Source organism: Erinaceus europaeus, chromosome 4 (assembly GCF_950295315.1).
Source record: "Erinaceus europaeus chromosome 4, mEriEur2.1, whole genome shotgun sequence".
Lineage (NCBI taxonomy): Eukaryota > Metazoa > Chordata > Mammalia > Eulipotyphla > Erinaceidae > Erinaceus > Erinaceus europaeus.
Window position 1 is genome coordinate 101,173,652 of NC_080165.1, and position 19,454 is coordinate 101,193,105.

Genomic DNA, 19,454 nt, shown 5'->3' on the forward strand with positions numbered 1-19,454 from the left:
TGAGCTGTTAATAACAGGCCTGCTCTGAACTCCTATCTCAACACTGTATTGAGCTGGAGGACAGTGCTGTCCTCCTCTGATCTTATTTTATTATCATTATTTTTAATAATTTATTTATTTTAATGAAAGAGATACAGAATAAGACACACACACACACACACACACACACTGTGTGTGTGTGAGAGAGAGAGAGACCAGAGCACTGCTTGGTTCTGGCTGATGGTGGTGCTGGGGATTGACCTGGGGCCTTAGAGCCTCAGGCAGGAGAAACATTGTGCTGTCTCCCCAGCCCTCCCCCACTGATTTTAGACACTCACTCTACTCTGGATTCTAGGCACTAGAGTTGGGAGGTAAATTGTGTTTGTGTGGTGGTTACTGATATCTCTGCTGCTGTTTAAGCATGCATGGGAAAATGTAAATAAACCTACCTACTAGGCCTCTTATACTGAGTAGAGGGATAATCTGATTTGGGTAAGCAAGAAGGGCTTTCTGGAGGCAGTGCTGTCATGCAGGGCTCAAGAAGGTGGGTTCTTGGTTGGGGGTGGCATAGTGCTAGCCATACATGGAAGCAAGGAGGATGACTTTGAGGACAAGAAGCAGTGGAGATTTTGATGTGTTTGAAGACTAAAATGCCAGTAGTCCAGCAAAAGTAGAAAGACAGAAACTGTGAAGAGAGGTGAAAAGGACTCACTCACAGATAGCTGTGAGGAGTTAAATTTGTGTCTGCAGCCTCTAAAAGTGCCATTGTCAGGGGGTAATGAGTTTACTCCTGTTTTGAGCCTAAAGTGACCTTGGAAGGGGGCAGAGGCAGAAGGAGGGATGGAAGGGAGCTAGTATGATTTGATGTCAGAGGGAAATGTCTGAGGGGTTCCTAACTTAGGACCTTCTCCCAGAATGCCTTGGGCTGGCTAACATGCCCTCGACTTGCCCATGAGCTGTTAGCCACTCTTGGGAGCAGAACAGGAAGAAGCAGGCTGGCTGCCTATGGGGGTGTGTAGAGAGCTCAGCTCCCCAGGAAGAGAGGCAGGACTGTAGAGCCCTCCTACTCCATCATTCCTCACCTGGAGACAAGTTCAAGGCCAGTCTTCTCCTGACCTGTACCTCTTTTTCCCTTCCTGGTCGCTGAATACACCTTCCTGTCTGTGGGTCCCATCTGTGAGACAAGGGCATACAGGTTGGGGATACTCATGGAGCAAGGACTGGGCATGGAGTTACTCTGTGGGTTCCTGTTGTTTTCGACGGGTTATGTTGTTTTCGCCGGGCTGGCTTCACAGGCAGGTGACAGACGACCAGGGACTCATGGTTGAGCTGTAGGCAGTATCTCTTTATTCATGCAGGACGCAGCACAATCTAAGACGAGCTAAGCTAAACTCAAGTACTGTACTGTAAAACTCACAATGCTGTCTTTATATATACTTGCCAAGTAAGGTGGAAACAGGATGTGACATAGAGAGGGTGGAGAGAAAAGTGACTGGTGAAAATCAGAGTGTGACAAAGAGGGGGCAGATTAGGCGAGAATCCTATCACTGAACCACAAATGTCCTGGAGGGAGGGTGGAACTTGTTAACAGTGGTTATGTAAATAGAATGAAGTGGTTATGTAAATAGAATAGTGTTAAGCAGGGGGGATTTAAACCAAATGAAACAGAAGGAGTCTCATGCATACCAACAGGTTCCCATGCATGCTTTTCTTTTAAGTTGATAGTTCTCTGGGGGAGACAAACCAAGGGCTTCTTAAAGGCAGGGGCTAGTTCTGAGTATCTCTGCAGCCCAAGCCCAGCACAGCCCCAGTGCACAGGGTCACACAGTAGAGGCCTGCCAGGTTGAGCTGCACACTATTTATTCTGGGGCAGAGGGCCATAGGGACGATTGTTCAGTAGAGAGTCTTGGACAGGGGAGATGGCATAAGTCTTATGTGAAGAGACTCTCAGGCCTGAGGCTTAAAAATCCCAGGTTCAATCCCCTGCAACACCATGAGCCAGAACTGAGTAGTGCTTTGGCAAAAAATAAAGTGAAAGAAGAAAAATAAAAAGTCTTATTAGAAGGAAAGAAAAGAAAAAGGGGGCTGGGTGGTGGTACATCTGGCTGAGAGCACATGTTATCATGCTCAAAGACCCAGGTTCAACCCCCTGGATTCCACTTTCTGGGGGGGGAGTTTCACGAGTGGTGAAGTAAGTACTTCAGGTAGCTCTGTCTTTTCCCCTCTCTATTTCCCACTTTCTCTCTTGATTTCTCTGTCATTATATAAAAAAAAAAAAACCCTCTCAGCTCCAGGTGCTTGTTTTTTATTTTATTCATTTATTTAATTTATTCATTTTTTAATTTTTAAAAATTTTGTTTATAAAAAGGAAACAGACAAAAACCATAGGATAAAAGGGGTACAACTCCACACAATTCCCACCACCAGAACTCTGTATCCCATTCCCTCCCCTGATAGCTTTCCCATTCTCTATCCCTCTGGGAGCATGGACCCAGGGTCATTGTGGGGTGCATAAGGTAGAAGGTCTGGCTTCTGTAATTGCTTTCCCGCTGAACATGGACATTGGCAGGTGGACCCATACTCCCAGCTTCCAAGGTTATTGCGGGGACTTGGTGCCAGCACTATGAATCCACCACTCCCAGCGGCCATTTTTTCCTTTTTATTTGATAGGATAGAGAGAAATTGAGAGGGGAGATAGAGAAAGAGAAACACCTGCAGTCCTGTTTCACCACTCATGAAGCATCCCTCCTGTAGGTGGGGAGTTGGAGGGCTCTAGCCCAGATTCTTGTGCATGTTGAAATGTGTGCTCAGCTGGTGCACCACTTGACCCATCAACTGCTTCTTACTCTGCAAGACATGTGAATCACTGCAGGTCCCATGGATGGGACCTGGGTCTTGGTCCCAAAGCTGTGTAGCCTTGAGCAGTCTCTTCACTGGAATATGACAACAGTGTCCCCCGAGCTCCTGTGAAGGCTGAGCAAGGGGCCTTGGGAGAGAGATGCCTGATGCACAGACTCCAGGCTACTCTCAGGGGAGGCTGAGGGCTGAAAGACCAGGCATGCCTGGATTCTAACTGGCATACACCCCACTTTCTGTGCTGACAGCAGTCTCAGGAGCACACTGAGTTTGAGGGGCATGGGGCACTGTGCCCTTTCAAAACACTTTGCTGTTGTTGCTCAGTTATCCTCCAAGATATGAGAGCCTCCCTCAGAGGGCAGGCCTCTGGGGGCCATTAAACTCCTTCCTTCCCGCTCTGTGAAAATCCATTTGGATGATGGCAGGAGCATACCGGGTGAACCAGGCACAGACATCATTAAAGTGAGCCCTGGTCATGAGCCTCAGAGATGGGAGGTGGGGTGAGGGAGAACACAGAGCCCTGCAACCTCTCCCTCCTACAGCTGTTCCTAGCTTGGGGTTTGAATGGCGCTAAGAAGAGCGGGGTTTCCCTTTGCCCTCAGAAGGAGGCTGGGTCACTGGATGAACATTTTGAGCAAGTATGAGGTACTGTGGGCAGGGCTACACCAGACAGTGAGGAGCATGGCCTTCCAGGTCACAGGGAGCTGAGTTCAAATCCTGCCTTTGCTTCTTGCTGGGAGGCCTGATCCTGACAAGTTACTCCTGCTTTGGTTTTCTTTCCAGTGGGAAGAGGTTAGTGAGCTCTCACTCGGAGAGTGGAGAGTGCAGAACATGGGGATCCCACGAAGAGCTGGGGACACAGCAGAGCTCAGCTTAGAGAGAGTCACTGCAGTTCTGCTCCAGTGCAAGAGCTCCCCTGGCCTGTCACCCCAGTTCTCTCTCATACTCATGGCTTCCAAATGTAGGCTTGGAGACTCAGCTCACCCAAAAGTGTCCTTCTTGGGGAGTGGAGGAGGACACACAGGTTTTCAGAATTACTGTGGACTTTTAGGAACACAGAACAGGCACTTCTTTCTAATGGTGGGGAAAAGGCACAAATGTAACTGAGGGGTCACAGCTGCAGTGGTCACACCTCAAGTCCTAGATTCACAGTCCTAGTAATCTTATGTATTTCTTTAAAATTTATTTATTTGAGAGATCAGAGCACTGCTCAGTTCTTGCTGATGGCTGAGGACTGAACCTGGGACTTTAGAGCCTCAGGTAGGAAATTTCGCCTTTGGCAGAACCATTATGCTGTCCCCCCAGCTCACTGTATTTTTTAAACAGTTTAGTTCCACTTATCCCAGACCATTTTTTTTAATTCTTAAAAGTTCATATAGGGGGCCAGGCAGTGGCGCACCTGGTTAAGTGCATAAATCACAGTGTGCAAAGGCCTGTTCAAGCTCCTGGTTCCCACCTACAGGGGAGATGCTTCACAAGTGGTGAAGCAGGGCTTTGGTTGTCTTTCTGTCACTCTTCTTCTCTATTTCCCCTTCCCCTCTCAATTTTCTGTCTCTGTCCAGTAATTAATAAATAAATATTAAAAATCATATAGAGGTCAGACAGTAGTGCATCTGGACCTGGACCCCATCTGCAAGGGAAGACTTCCTGAGCAGTGAGCAGGGCTGTGGTTGTCTCACTTTCTCCCTCTCTATCTCTCCTTCCACTCTCATTTTCTCTCTGTCCTATCAAATACATTAATAAATAAAAATATTTTTAAAAATATGTAGAGAGAGCAAGAGATGGAGGAAGAGATAGAGGGAGGGAGAAAAACAGAGATAAAGAGATCCCACAGCACTGCTCCACCATCCATGTGCTTCCTCCAATGTGGTACTCCCATCTGGTGCCAGGGTTCAAACCCAGGGCTTTGCATTTGGCAAGGCATACCCCCTACCAGACAAGTCGAGCCATCTCCTGCCTCCGGTTCTTGTCATCTCAATGAGGCTTTTCTCTCCTCTCCCAGCCCTGAGCTGCCCTGAGGGCCAGGTGTACCTGCAGTGTGGGACCCCTTGCAACATGACCTGCCGTTCCCTCTCACACCCGGATGAGGAGTGCAGTGATGTGTGCCTGGAGGGCTGCTTCTGCCCGCCGGGGCTCTACCAGGATGAACGGGGAGACTGTGTGCCCAGGGCCCAGTGCCCTTGTTACTATGATGGAGAGGTCTTCCAGCCTGAGGACATCTTCTCAGACCATCACACCATGTGGTGAGTGCAGGCAGCCAAGCAGGGGCCTCTGGGTGGAGGGTGGTGAACTGGGAGAGAACAGAGAACGTGGCCCTGCATGTCTTTGGAGAGTGCCCTCGTGTTCAGAACCACATAGTACATCAGAAGCAGGGGTGGTATTGGACCAAGTCTTTTGGACCCCTTATGTAAGGGACTTGGACCTCTGACTGCCAGGGAGATGTGATGAACTGTATCACTAGCTCTCTCCTTTTGGCCACATTTCCCTGAAATAGGTCTCAGATCCCCCTTTCTTCCTTTACTTTTTTCCTTCTTTCCTTCTCTTTTGCTCCCTTTCTTTCATTGCCACCAGGGTTATCATTGAGGCTCTGTGCTGTCACTTCAAATCCACCACTCCCCAAAGCAATTTTTTTCTTTTTTTCTTTCTTTTTTTTTTTTTAAATTTTTTATTTAAGAAAGGATCAATGAACAAAAACATAAGGTAGGAGGGGTACAACTCCACACAATTCCCACCACCCAATCTCCATAACCCACCCCCTCCCATGATAGCTTTCCCATTCTCTAGCCCTCTGGGAGCATGGACCCAGGGTCGCTGAGGGTTGCAGAAGGTAGAAGGTCTGGCTTCTGTAATTGCTTCCCCGCTGAACATGGGTGTTGCCTGGTCGGTCCATACTCCCAGTCTGCCTCTCTCTTTCCCTAGTAAGGTGTGTCTCTGGGGAAGCTGAGCTCCAGGACACATTGGTGGGGTCTTCAATCCAGGGAAGCCTGGCCAGCATCCTGGTGGCATCTGGAACCTGGTGATTGAAAAGAGAGTTAACATACGAAGCCAAACAATTTGTTGAGCAATCATGGATCCCAAGATTGGAATAGTGGAGAGGAAGTGTTAGGGAGGTACTCACTACAAACTCTAGTGTACTTCTGCTTTCAGGTATATATTTTGCAGTAGTTTATGGATACGTGTGAACATAAGCTCTCTCTCACAGAAACTGGTGTATATCTAGGTTATGGGACTTTGTTAGAAAGTGAACTACCTGAGATGAAATTAGAGTGTACTATAAAAGGAAAGGTCTCACCCGAGTAATGAAGCTGAAGGGTTGTCATTCCACACGTGAAGTCTCTGGACACAGTCTGAGGTGAAGCATGTTGAGGTGGCAATCGTTGCGTTGGTTAGGTTGTGATCGGCGGATGCAATATTATTTGGTTTGGATTGGGAGATGCATACGGGAAAGTGGGCCCTATCCAAGGGTTCCAGGACTGGGGGAAGTAGGGGCTCTATAGTGGAGATGTGAGGTTCCTGCTGTCTTAGGGTTCAAAAAAGACAATCAATAGTTAATGTTATCATCACATTATTTGTTAAGTGGGTTAACTTTGAAAAGTCCTTTTGTTATGGTTTGCTATCTTGTATATAGCTGTGCTTCTTTTTTTTTCTTTCTATTTTATTTGATAGGATAGAAAGAAATTGATAGGGGAGGAGGGGAAAATAGAGAGGGAGAGAGAAAGAAACACACCTGCAGTCCTGTTTCACTACTCTTGAAGTGTCACTTTCTCGATGACTCTTTTGTCCAAGGTTCTGCACTCACAGAGTCTTAATTGGCCTTGTGACACTAAGGTGGCTGTCACATAAGTCTTTGAGCATATGTGGACCTGGGCATGGAAGGGGAGAGTCCAGCTACTGAGTTTTAAAGTTGTGAGTCATCTCTGTCACTGAGAGATGTGAGAAGGGGAGCTGGAGGGTGGGGGAGACAGTGTAGTGGTAAAGAGACTCAAGCCCAAGGCTCCAAAGTCCCAGTTTCAGTTCCCTGCACCACCATAAGCCAGAGCTGAGCAGTCTCTTATGTCTCTTCTCTCTGCATCTTTCTCTCATTAAAATAAATTAAAAAATAAAGTATACAAAAATTAAAAAGAAGAGTTTCTGGGGATGGAGAGACCATGGGGGCTGAGCAGGAGCAGCTAGAGAAGAAGCTTAGACACTGGGAGAGAGGTATTATCTGATGATACCTGGTTTCTGTTTCTGGAAGGATAATATTGTCACAGGGTCCATGCAGAAAAGAATGGAAAACAGTTCCACTGGACTCAGTGGCTTGGAGCTCACTGGTGGCCTCCACAAAATGGGTTTCAGATGAGCTGTTGGAGCAGCCTCCAGCTGGAGGGGATAGAAATTGGGCAGGAGGTGGTGGGCTGGGGTGAGGGGGGTGGAGGGGCAGGCATGCAGGCGCTCCTGTAAGGCTGGGCTGTGACTCTCCTTCCTACAGCTACTGTGAAGATGGCTCTATGCACTGTACCACGAGTGGGAACCCCGGAAGCCTGCTGCCCGACACCATCCTGGGCGGCCCTCTGTCTCACCGCAGTGAGTACTCATTCCAGAAGGTTCTTCCAGGGCATGGAGTCAGGAGGGAACTGGTGTGTGTGTATAGGGGTGTGTGGGTGGGTGGGTGTATGTGTGTGTGTTCAGGGTCATCTCTGGAGTGCCATGGTCTCTGTGTGTGAGTGACTTCAGACCTAGACTCACCTTTGTGAATATAACTGCACATTATGGAGGCAGGAAGGACTTTCTGTTTCATGCAGGGGGAAACCTGAACTATCTACAGGGTTGAATGGGCCAGCCCTGCATTTTGCCTGGGATGACCTCAGTCTAGGGAATGACTATGAGCTATGGTTACATTGACTGGGATGGAAACCACTCTCCTCCTGTGACCCCCTTTTACCTGGGACATGCTGTCAAGAATACCACCTTACTTATTTCCTGTTTACTTACCTACTTATTTATGTATTTTTACCATAGCCCTGCTCAGCTCTGGCTTGTGGTGGTGCTGAGGATTGAACCCAGGGCTTAGGAGCCTTAGGCGTGAGAATCTCTTTGCATAACCACTGTTGTATCTCCCCTGCTTCTCAGATGAATTGGAAAGAGGGTAGTCTGAACCCATGGCTCTCACTCTGAAGGTTTTGATAGTTGCCATGTTGTCTAAGTACAGGGCACAGCAAGGAGAAGAAGCTGGCTCAGCGCTATGGGGACACATTCATTCAACATTCACAGATCTGGGGCCTGTTTGGGTTTCTAGAAGGATCGTCCTGCTTAGAAAGGATTCTCCCAGTAGAAGAGGGTTGCTCTGGGGCCCAAAATGGGCTCTTTTCAACCCGCAGGTTGGCCTATTCTCCCTCTGCCTCTCACTCTCTCCAGCATCTCCTTCTCTGTGTGGGCGGGTCTGTACAGGGTGTGTGGTTTCCAGCCCCTGCTGGGGAGAAGTCTGGCTTCTCCTGACTGACGGGAAGCCTGGGCCAGTGACAGTATCTCGAGCACATGGTGACTCCAAAGTTAAAAGCAGAACATAAGACCATGTCTTGTTTTGGTGGAGGTGCTGTGACAAAATGCCACAGTGTGACTTATAAGTGACAGACATGCGTTCCTCAAGGTCTGGAGGCTTGAAGTCCAAGATGGGAGCTAGCATAGCCAGCTGAGGACCCCGGGCTGCCCACTTCTCACTGTATCCTCACTCTGTCAGAGGGGCAGGGGGCTCTGTCATAGGAGCACTAATGCCATCGTGGGGACACCATGCTCGTGATCTAATCACCTCCCACCCCCACCCCCATACCATCACCCTCAGGAGTTAGGATTTCAGCATTCAGCTTGGGGGAGACAGACATTCAGAACAAAGCAGACCCCAGGGTTACTAAATTCTGCCTCTTTTTCCCTGCTTCAAGTTCTACCCCTCTGCTGTCTCCTTTCTTTTGGAATTACTATCTTTAATGCAGCCTCAGCTTCATGCTATATAGTCATACCACTGGAAGGTAATCTCTCTCTCCATATATATATATATAATTTTAATTTCTTGAGGAGCCAGGCCTCATGCATCTGTGAGTTCACTTTTTCCTGGTATAGAGGTATACATTCTACATTTCCTTCTCTCTCTCTCTCTCTTTCTCTCTCTCTCTCTCTGGAGCAGAGGCCTTGCACATGTTTTATTCTTTACCACTCTAAATCATTTTTGCCTTCAGATGGAGGGGCCAGGCAGACACCACAGGACTGGATCTTCCTCTGGTGACATAGGATTGATAAACATAAAAATAAAAAGAAAGTCCAGGAGACAGCTCACCTGAGAAAGCACAGGTCTGTCCATGAGAGAAGTCCTGGGTTCAAGTCCCAGCACCACATGGAAGTGCTATGCATAGCACCCAGGGAGGTCCGTGGGTGATGGAATGCTGTCTCTTCTCTCTCTGTATCTGTCTCTCCCTTTCTATCTATCTTTAGATAGATAACTAACTATCTTTAGCTTAAAAAAGAATAGGAAATTGGGACTTTGGGAGAATGCTGGGATTGGAGACTAAAGAGCAGAGACTCCCACTCAGGGAAGCTGGCCAGCCATGGGCCAGCAGGTGATCACAGCAAGAGGCAGGTCCGAGTGGCCACACTGAGGGGAGCCAGGCTGGGTGGAACTCCCCCATTTGACCCCTGACTCTTTGATTCTCCTGTTCCCAAGGCAAGAGGAGCCTGTCCTGCCGGCCCCCCATGGTCAAGCTGGTATGTCCAGCCGACAGCCCGAGGGCAGAGGGCTTGGAGTGCGCCAAGACCTGCCAGAACTACGACCTGGAGTGCATAAGCCCAGGCTGTGTGTCGGGGTGCCTCTGCCCCCCGGGCATGGTGAGTCACCCTTCCTCATGGGCTGCCTTTGCCCCTTCTCCCCAGCATGGTGAGCCCCCCTCACCATGGGCTGCCTCTGCTCTCCGGGCATGGTGAACCCCCCTCACCATGGGCTGCCTCTGTCCCCCAGGCATGGTGAGCCCCTCCCCCCATGGGCTGCCCCCTTACACTCTTTCACAGGTGGGGTGCAGGTGGGGGAATGGGCAGTGGCTCAGAGCCAGAGAGGCAGGGGGCCAACAGGATGGCAGTGGAGATGTGTGGGGGCAGTGCTCCCAGGCTGAGGGGGAGGTAGGTCTGGGGTGCAGCCCATGGAGTCTGAGGCACATTTACTCCGACAGAAACATTTGCACGCAGAGCACAGAGGAGCCCAAGGAAGCAAAGGGAGTGTTTCTGGAAAGCACAACGTGAAAGCAGGCACTGCTACTAAAACTTTATTATTTTAAAGATTTTACTGATTTATGGAGTGGGGGTGGGTGAGAACACTGCTTGGCCATATATGGTGTTGGGACTGAACCCAGGGCCTCATGCTTACAGGGTGCGCTCTGCCCACTGAGCCACCTCCCTAGGGCCTGTGCCACTAGAACTTAATTTTAAAATATTTGTTTATTTACTTGTATTGTTGTAAACAAGTCAGATTTATTTGCACATATCACTTAGAATATCTCAGACATTTTTTCCTACATGTATATAACTTCACTTGAAACTACTAAGTGAGGTTAGGAGGCTAGTTTAATATTTATTCATTAATTTTGTTTGTTGTCATCATCACTGCAGCTTCACTACTTGGGTCAATTTTTTTCAGATATATATGTGTATCTATATAATTATATAATAATAATAACTAGTAGTAGTAGTAGTAGTAGTAGTAGTAGTAGCTTTTTTCACAGAGCATTGCTCAGTTCTGGTTTAAGGTGGTGCTGGGGATTGGACCTGGGACCTTTGATAACTCAAGTATAAAAGTCTTTTTTGGGAAACCATTATGCTATCTCCACAGCCTATATAAATATGTATGTATGTACGTGTGTGTGTGTTTAGAGAGAAAGAGGGAGAGAGGGAAGGACACCACAGCACTAAAGCTTCCTCCAGTGCACTGGGTGCCAACTGGGCTTGAACCTGAGACCTGTGCGTAAGAAAACAGGCAAGATATCTTCCTAGGTGAGCAAATCAGTCCTCTTAAAGATTCCTTCATCTGTTTAATTATGAGGGAAGGAAAGGAGGAAGAAAGTGGGCACCAGAGCCCCACTCAGCTCTTGCAGAAGGTGGTACTGGGGATTGACCCTCAGCCAGCAGGTCCTGTGCTCTTAACAGGCTGAGCTATCTCCCAGACCCCACATTCCCTTGCAGAGACCTGAGAATAGAGACATGGGAGGGGAGCTAGGGAGAGAGACACTAGCAGCTCTGCTTCACCACTTGTGAAGCTTTTCCATTGCAGGTAGGGACCAGGGACTTGAACCCAGATCCTGGTGGAAATGGGCATTCTAAACTAAATGTGCCACCACTAGGCCCCCGTGACTTTCTGTTTGAAGAGAAGATGAGGGATCTCTGCCACAGCACCAGTGGGGACTGATCAAGCTCCTCCCCCATACAAAAACTCTTTTTCCTCATCTTCTAAGTGAATGCATGGGCTCAGCTGTGTTCCGGCATTTGGACCACCAATGAGCCACTTGCCAGTAGTTCAAGGTCACTTCTGGCCTAGGCTCATGGGGACTGACAAGGCTCCCATGTGCCTCTGGGCTCAGCTGGTGGCAGTGGTCTTGGCATGTGCAGGCCTCCTCTCCTCTCTCCCAAGGCTCATCTTAGAACAGCTTTGTGTCAAACACTTCACAAATCTATTCTTGCTACTCCTTCAGGGTGTAATTTCTGGATTCTTCTCTTTCAAAAGCTTCTTGCCCCCACCTGTAGTGTGTGGTGTGGGGTGGGGACAGGGTGTCACTTGAAGCTTGGGAGGGCACCTGGTGCCTAGGCCTTTGTCAAGAGCAGTATTGGAGAAGAGGGACTTGGGCACATCCTTGGTGACCCTTGGAAAGATCTCCCTCCCCTGAGACAGAAAGTCTGCTGTTATAATTCTCCTTCTCTCTCAGCCCCCAAAGATTCTGGAATGGTCCTTTCTTTTTACTTCCTTTATATAGGAAAGAGGAGAGAGAGAGAGAGAGAGAGAGAGAGAGAGAGAGAGAGAGAGAGAGAGAGAGAAGACACAGAAAGACCAGAGCACTATTAGGCTCTGGCAAATGATGGTGCTGGGGATTGAATCCGGGACCTCAGAGTGTCAGACAGGCAAGTCTTTTGCAGTATGCTATTTCCCCAGCTGGAAATGGCCTTTTTTGTTTTACTTATTTATATTTTTGGAAATGACCTTTTCTAACTGGGAACAGTAAATATGGCAAAGTTTCATTTGGAACATTGGTTCAAAGGTGCTCTTTGTTTTTATTTATTTATTTGTGATTTAATAATGACGGACAAGATTGTGGGATAAGAATTGTAATTCCATACAATTCCCACAACCAGAGTTCCATATACCCTCCCTTCCACTGGAAGATTCCCTAGTCTTTTCATCCCTCTGGAAGTATGGACCAAAGATCATCATGGGATGCAGAAGGTGGGAGGTCTGGCTTCTGTAATTGCTCCTCCACTGGACATGGGCACTGACAGGTCGATTTCAGCCTCAGCCTGTCTCTGTCTTTCCCTAGTGGGGGGGGGGGCTCTGGGGAGGTGGGATTCCGGGACTCATTGGTGAGGTCACCTGTCCAGGGAAGTCAGGTTGGTGTCATAATAGCATGTGCAGCTAGGTGGCTGAAAAGCATCCAGATAAAAAGTAGAACAGATTGTTTAATAACCAGGAACCTAAAGGTAAGACTATAGCAGATGAGATTTGGGGTCTTTATGAAAGAAGCTAGGAAGTCTATTTTAGGTATATTCCAAGAGGCTTATGACTTTATTAATTTTTGTCTCAGCCCCACAGATAACATGCAGGTAGGCTGAAGATATTGTCTGGGAGATGGTGTTAAAGTTAGGGATAGGACTAGAAAGAGAAGGTTCTATTTAAGGAGGGGGAGACAGACCTGGAGTGGAGCACCTGGACCAAACCCATCCAAAGTTTCTAACCAGGAAAAGGCCCCCACCACTCAGGAGATCCCACCAGTGTCCCTCTCAGCCTTTAAAATGAGCACTTTACCATGAAGCAAACAATAGTCTTCAACATCAGTAACAAATGCCCATTGCACTACTGTCCTATGTCCACAGGGAGAGGGAGACCTTCTCCGGGCAGGGATGCACTGCCAGAGGCCTGGCCTCCTGGGGCTTCATTAAAGAACAGCCTTTGGGTCCCAGTGAGGTCACTGGGTCACTGGAGGGGATGACTGCTTCCTTGACTGAGAGGGGTGACATGAACCCCAAGGCTTTCAGTCTGAAAGGCCTGGCTGTTTGACAACTGCTTGGCCGCCATGTGAGCCTGGAGGCCGGTGGGGGTGCAGCCCTGATTTATGATGTGTGGGGTGTGCTGGCTGCAGCTCAGGACACGTGTTCTTGGCTGTGGCTCAAAGACGGAGCCAGAGGCCCCCATTTGGGCCCCTCTGATGGTGCCAACATCCTGCTCCTGGGAGGTTGGGGATGCTGCTTTCTGGGGGCTTGAGAGGTAGTGGAGAGGTAATGAGAGTGCAGTGAGGAGAAGGGTGGGCTGGAAGTGAGCATCCAGCCAAGTACCTACTCTGACAGTCAGCTAGTACACCATTGCTCATGATATTCCTGGTGGTGCAGAGGCATGAGTTCTGGGCTGCACAACCCACTTTGCAGCTGAGCCACCTCCCAGGTTATTTATATATATGCCAAGTATTTGTTTATTTTATGAGAGAAAGAGACAGGCAGGCCAGAGCACCACACTGGCAAACAGGGTGCATGGAATGGAACCTGGGGTCTCTTGGCTTCAAGTCCTGCGTTCTACCTGCTGTACTACCTTCCCCTACTGTGGAACCTGACTGATTTTTCTTCAAGACAGAGAGAGTGGGGAGGAGAGAGGGAGAGATACTAAAACACGGCTCTGCCATTCATGGAATTTGATTGCTACCATTCCTGCAGTGCCAGGACCTCACAGATGCAAGTTCTGGACTCTGCTGCTGGGGCACATTCCTGGACTTCCATGCTTTATGAGAGAGAGGAGGACTTAGAGAGCACAGAAAGGGAGGGAGCAGAGAAAGGATGAGGCACCCCAAAGCACAGCTCCACCATGGGTGCAGTTCTCTCCTCTCTGCCCTTGGTGCTATCATGTGGTTCCATGGGTGGGACCTAGGGCCTTGCTTACGGAAGCCTTATCCTCTGATGTTGAACTCTCTTCCCAGATGTCATCACTGTTCTTTTCCTCCCAAGCCTCAGCCATCTCTATTTGTGATATGGGCACATGATGCCTGTTCTGCCTTTGCCTCATGACTGGGAGCTGTGAAAGCCCTTTTAAAACCAGGAGGCTCTGTACAGCCCTAGGAAGGGCTTTACCTTCTGTGCTTGTGAATAGGTCGCAGTGACTGCCTTTCCCCAAGAGAGAATTGGGAAGGGCTGGCTTTCTTGCATTTCCAGTCTCTTGTTCATGGATAAAAACATGCCATGCTACAATCAAAAACACTATAGAAGATTAACATACAGTGAGAATCTTTCCAGTACCCACCAGATCAGTAAAGCGGGAGTCCTTCTAGATTTCCCAGTTTTTTCTTTAAAATGTCTTGAAATGCCTGTTAGACTATTACCTGGTTCCACCATTAGGTGGCAGAAAAGCACAACCCAGTACCTCCAGAGGCTCACTCATTCCAGACACAATGGTGATTGTTTTAGAATCACTTGGGTGGACAGTGTCAGGGAACCAGAAAGACCCAGTACTTCGCTCTCTGTTTTTCACACCAGAAGACCTTGAGGGGATCAGGGAACTGGAGCCACCCAAATGCTGGCAGTTAGATAGCAGAAATGCCTGTGCTGTTTCCCAAGCTCCTTGAGCCCCATTTTCCTCCTGGGGCCCACCCCATGGTGTTCTGAGGATGCAGTATCCCACTCTCTGGGAGATGCTCACTTGTCCCTGAAATCTAGTGGCTACATTTTCTAGGCTAGAACCCAGTTCTTCTGGTGCTTGGAAACCTTTCTGCAGTGTTTTCCCTGGCTCTCTGATGCCCAGTTTTCTCAGTGAATATGAAAACTGGGAGGTGGCACAGTGGTGGGGTGCTGGACTTGCTCACCAGAGGTCCTGAGCTTGACCCCTAGCACTACATACAGTAGCTCCCCATCTATCTGTGAAATCTGTGAAACAAATACATAGTTTAAAAAGGTCCTAGAGGGGGTCGGGCAGTGGCGCAGTGGGTTAAGCGCATGTGGCGCAAAGCACAAGGACCGGCGTAAGGATCCCGGTTCAAGCCCCCGGCTCCCCACCTGCAGGGGAGTCGCTTCGCAGGCAGTGAAGCAGGTCTGCAGGTGTCTATCTTTCTCTCCCCCTCTCCTTCTTCCCCTCCTCTCTCCATTTCTCTCTGTCCTATCCAACAACGAACAACGTCAACAATGGGCAGTAATAATAACCACAACGAAGCTACAACAACAAGGGCAACAAAAGGGGGAAAAATGGCCTCCAGGAGTGGTGGATTCATGGTGCAGGCACCGAGCCCAGCAATAACCCTGGAGGGGAAAATAAAAAAGGTCCTAGAAAGACTCCCCCCAAATGTCATCTAGTTAGGATTACTGAAATAAACAACAACAAATACATTCGTTGGTTAACAAGCAAATTTGTGAAGTTAGCAAGTTAAGTTTATGGATTAGAAATGCCCACAGGAAATCATTCTCACATTGTGAATTACTTAATCAGATTCTTACCTCCTAGGAAACATCTAGTTGAAAGCAGCTGCCTAGAATGGGAAGTATTGATAGGGTCAGAGGCAGAGCAAAGACAGTTAGAAAGCAAGAAAAGAAAAGTCTGCAAGTTTACTTTCCTTGTATAGTCCCATCTTCTCCATAGTCCCGTAGTCTGTGCAAGTTTACTTTCCTCGTCTAGTCCCATCTTCTCCATAGTCCCATAGTCTGTGCAAGTTTACTTTCCTCGTCTAGTCCCATCTTCTCCATAGTCCCATAGTCTGTGCAAGTTTACTTTCCTCGTCTAGTCCCATCTTCTCCATAGTCCCATAGTCTGTGCAAGTTTACTTTCCTCGTATAGTCCCATCTTCTCCATAGTCCCATAGTCTGTGCAAGTTTACTTTCCTCGTCTAGAAAACGGGAACAGTAATCCTACCCATTGCTCCCCACACACAGCTGCTGTGAAGATAGGGAGCTAGGGTGTGACTCCCTGTCTCATAGTTGGTTCTCAGTAAATATTGAATCTGCATCTCTTAGAGACAACACATGTACAAACGTGTGAACATATGCAAATGCACTGCGTGCCAACTGTTTAACAAACCGGAGGATTTTGTTTTGTCTATTTTATACTTTTTTTCTTGAGGCTGACCAAAACCTAGTGCCATCCTCTCAGTGCGAGTCATTTTTACTTACAAAGTTATGAATTAATGAACAGCAGTGAAAAATCTCTGTCCACTGTTTCCTGAAATCTTTGAAGGACATTTGTAAACCTCATACAATCCTTCTGGTGTCCCAAAGGGACAAACAGGAGGTGGAGATGGGTATCTTCTTTTAGAGAGAGAGAAAGAAGCAGAGCATTACTCTGGCATATGCAATGCCAGAGGTCAAACTTGGGATCTCATGTTAGAGATTCTAAAGTGCTAAACACTGAACCACTTCCCAAACACAATTTTCTTCTTTTAATTAAATTAATTTTTTCACTCTGCAGTTTATTGTTGTTTTTATCATGGTAGCATGCTGTGGTATCAAGAAAAAATGCAACTTCATATGGTTTTTTTTAAAAAAAATATTTATTTATTCCCTTTGTTGTTTTATTGTTGTTATTTTAAAAAAATTTTTTATTGTTGTTGTTATTGATATCATTATTGGATAGGACAGAGAGAAATGGAGAGAGGAGGGAAAGAAAGAGATGGCAAGAGGAAAACAGATACCTGTAGACCTGCTTCACCGCCTGTGAAGTGACTCCCCTGCAGGTGGGCAGCCAGGGGCTCGAACCAGCATTCTTAGGCTGGTCCTTGCGCTTTGCTCCATGTGTGGTTAACTTGCTGTGCTAACACTCCCTTGTTGTTGTTGTTGATGTCATCATTGTTGGATAGGACAGAGAGAAATGGAGAGAGGAGGGGAAGACAGAGGGGGAGAGAAAGATAGACACCTGCAGACCTGCTTCACCGCCTGTGAAGCGACTCCCCTTGCAGGTGGGGAGCCCGGGACTGGAACTGGGATCCTCATGCCAGTCCTTGCGCTTTACACCATGTGCGCTTAACCCGCTGTGCTATGGCCCAACTCCTATATTTTTTTATTGGGGCATTAATGGTACAGTAAATACAGTTGTTGATACATGTGTAAAGTTTCTCAGTTTTCTGGAAGCACCCTCTTCCCCTGCCTAAGTCCTCCTCCACTGTCATGTGCCAGAACCTTAAAGTCCCCTCCCTCCCAGAGTCCTTTACTTTGGTGCAATACTCCAAACCCAGTCCAAGTTCTACTATGTGTTTCCCCTTTTATTTTATTTTTGCCTCCAGGGCTATTGCTGGGACTCAGTGCTTGCACTATGAATACACTGCTCCTGGAGGCTGTTTTTTCCCTTTTGTTGCCCTTGTTGCTTATCGTTGTTGTTGCCATTGCTGTTGTTGTTTGATAGGACAGAAAGAAATCAAGAGAGGAGGGAAGAAAGAGAGGGAGAGAGAAAGATAAGACACCTGTAGACCTGTTTCACTGCCTGTGAAGTGACCCCTCTGCAGGTGGGGAGCTGGGGTCTCGAACCGGGATCCTTATGCCGGTTCTTGTGCTTCATGCCATGTGCACTTAACTCGCTGCGCCACCACCCAGCCCCCCATTTCTCAACTTTTATCCATGAATGAGATCATCCCATATTCATCCTTCTCTTTCTGACTTGTCTCACTTAATATGATTCCTTCAAGCTCCATCCAGGATGAGATAAAGAAGGTGAATTCACCACTTTTAATAGCTGAGTAGTATTCCATTGTGTTTTTATACCACAACTTTCTCAGCCACTCATCTGTTGTTGGACACCTGGGTTGCTTTCAGGTTTTGGCTATTACAAACTGTGCTGCTGTGAACATAGGTGTACACAGAGTCCTCTTCCTCTTAAACACAGCCTTAAATGACGTTCCACATAATTCACTTAGGGACTGCTTTTCTGGCTTCTCTGTGGGTCTGACCAGTTCTCATCTAGTGCCTGTTCATCCCAAGGTGTGCCTTAATTTCTCTTTTATCTGTGAATTTCTCTAGTGTTGTGGGGGCTTTGTAGGTGTTTTTGGCTGGTCTGGTGTTGTCTGCTCTTTTGGCTCAGATTCAGAGTCTGTATGGCCTAGAAACCCTTTCCTCTCCTTTCTTCCTATTGCAGCTCTGGTTTTATGTCCCCAGCATCTTGAGAAACCCTCGCTCAATATATCAAGGCCCTGTTTCAATATTCTAGCCTGTCACTTAGCAAGCTCCTTTTATTGAGATGAGTGAGGGACACAGGATTGGGTTTGGGTAGAGAGAAGCCACACAGCTCCTCTGTGAGTGCTCAGAGAGACATGGCAATGGTGACTCACTCACATCTGGGAGAGGTGTTTCTATTCCCTGGAGCATGACTGGGCCTCCTGGGATTATCCCTGGGCAAGAGGAGGGTGGGCCTGCTCAGCATGTTCTGCTGAGGTGAGGCTGAGCAGGGTGCCATTTCCTGGAATCCACTTGGTGTATCCTGCTTCTCACACATTTCCAGCCATGAAGCTTATTGTCTGATTTCCTGAGACTGGGAAGGGGTTTTCAGGGGATACACCTGATGTTCTTATAGTAGCCACTAGGTAGAAGACCTCTGACCTGGCAAAGCTTAGGGGTGGGGGGAGGGCATGTAGGAAGGAACTTGTCACAGCATTTATTTATTTGTTTATTTTATTGCCACTAGGGTTATCACTGGGCTCAGTACCTGCATGATGAATCTACCCTTCTCAGTGGCCATTTATTTCCTCCCCTCTCCCCTTTGTTTGACAGGGCAGAGAGAAATTGAGAGAGAAAAGGGAGATAGAGAGGGAGGAGACAGAGAAAAACCTGTACCACTTGCTTCACAGGTCATGAAAGTTCCTCCCTGCAATCGAGGAGTGGGGGCTCAAACCCTGGTCATAGTGTTTTAATTTTTCTCTTTTATTGGGTATTAATAGTTTACAGTATAGTTGTTGACACATAAGTGTAATCTCTCATCTCCCCATGACAGGTGTCCACCAAACACTCTCACTCCCAACGTAAGTCCTTTTCCACCATCATACACCAGGACCCAACCCCAGTCCTCACAGTCTCCTCTCGCTGTCCTCCTTCCCCTGAGTCCTTTGCCTTGGGGCAGTACACCAAATCCACCCCAAGTTTTAGTTTGTGTTTCTCCTTTCTCTTCTTGTTTAAACTCTGCCCACGAGTGAAATCATCCCTTTTGATCCTTTTCTTGGCTTCTCTCACTTAAAATGATTCCTTCAAGCTCCATCCATCCCTTTACCCCCACAACCTCTCCAGCATTTGTTGTTACTGTCATTTCTGGTGTAAGACATTCTCACAGGAGTTAGTCAACTTATTTTTCTTGAATATACATATTTTTGTCAATACATTATTTTATTAAATATACTGCCCCCTTTTCTTTAAAAATGTATGTATGAGCGAAAGAGAAGACAGACTACCTCTCC

General features: G+C 47.7%; 1 protein-coding gene across 1 annotated transcript in view; it reads left to right on the forward strand.

Moving 5' to 3' along the window:
* The window catches only part of VWF (von Willebrand factor), a 146,431-nt gene that overhangs the window by 53,271 nt on the left and 73,706 nt on the right, over positions 1 to 19,454 (forward strand). Inside the window, exons 16-18 of the mRNA XM_060190227.1 lie at positions 4,838 to 5,078; positions 7,307 to 7,401; positions 9,530 to 9,690. Of these exons, the coding sequence (XP_060046210.1) occupies positions 4,838 to 5,078; positions 7,307 to 7,401; positions 9,530 to 9,690 (497 nt within the window). The remainder of the gene's footprint in view (positions 1 to 4,837; positions 5,079 to 7,306; positions 7,402 to 9,529; positions 9,691 to 19,454) is intronic.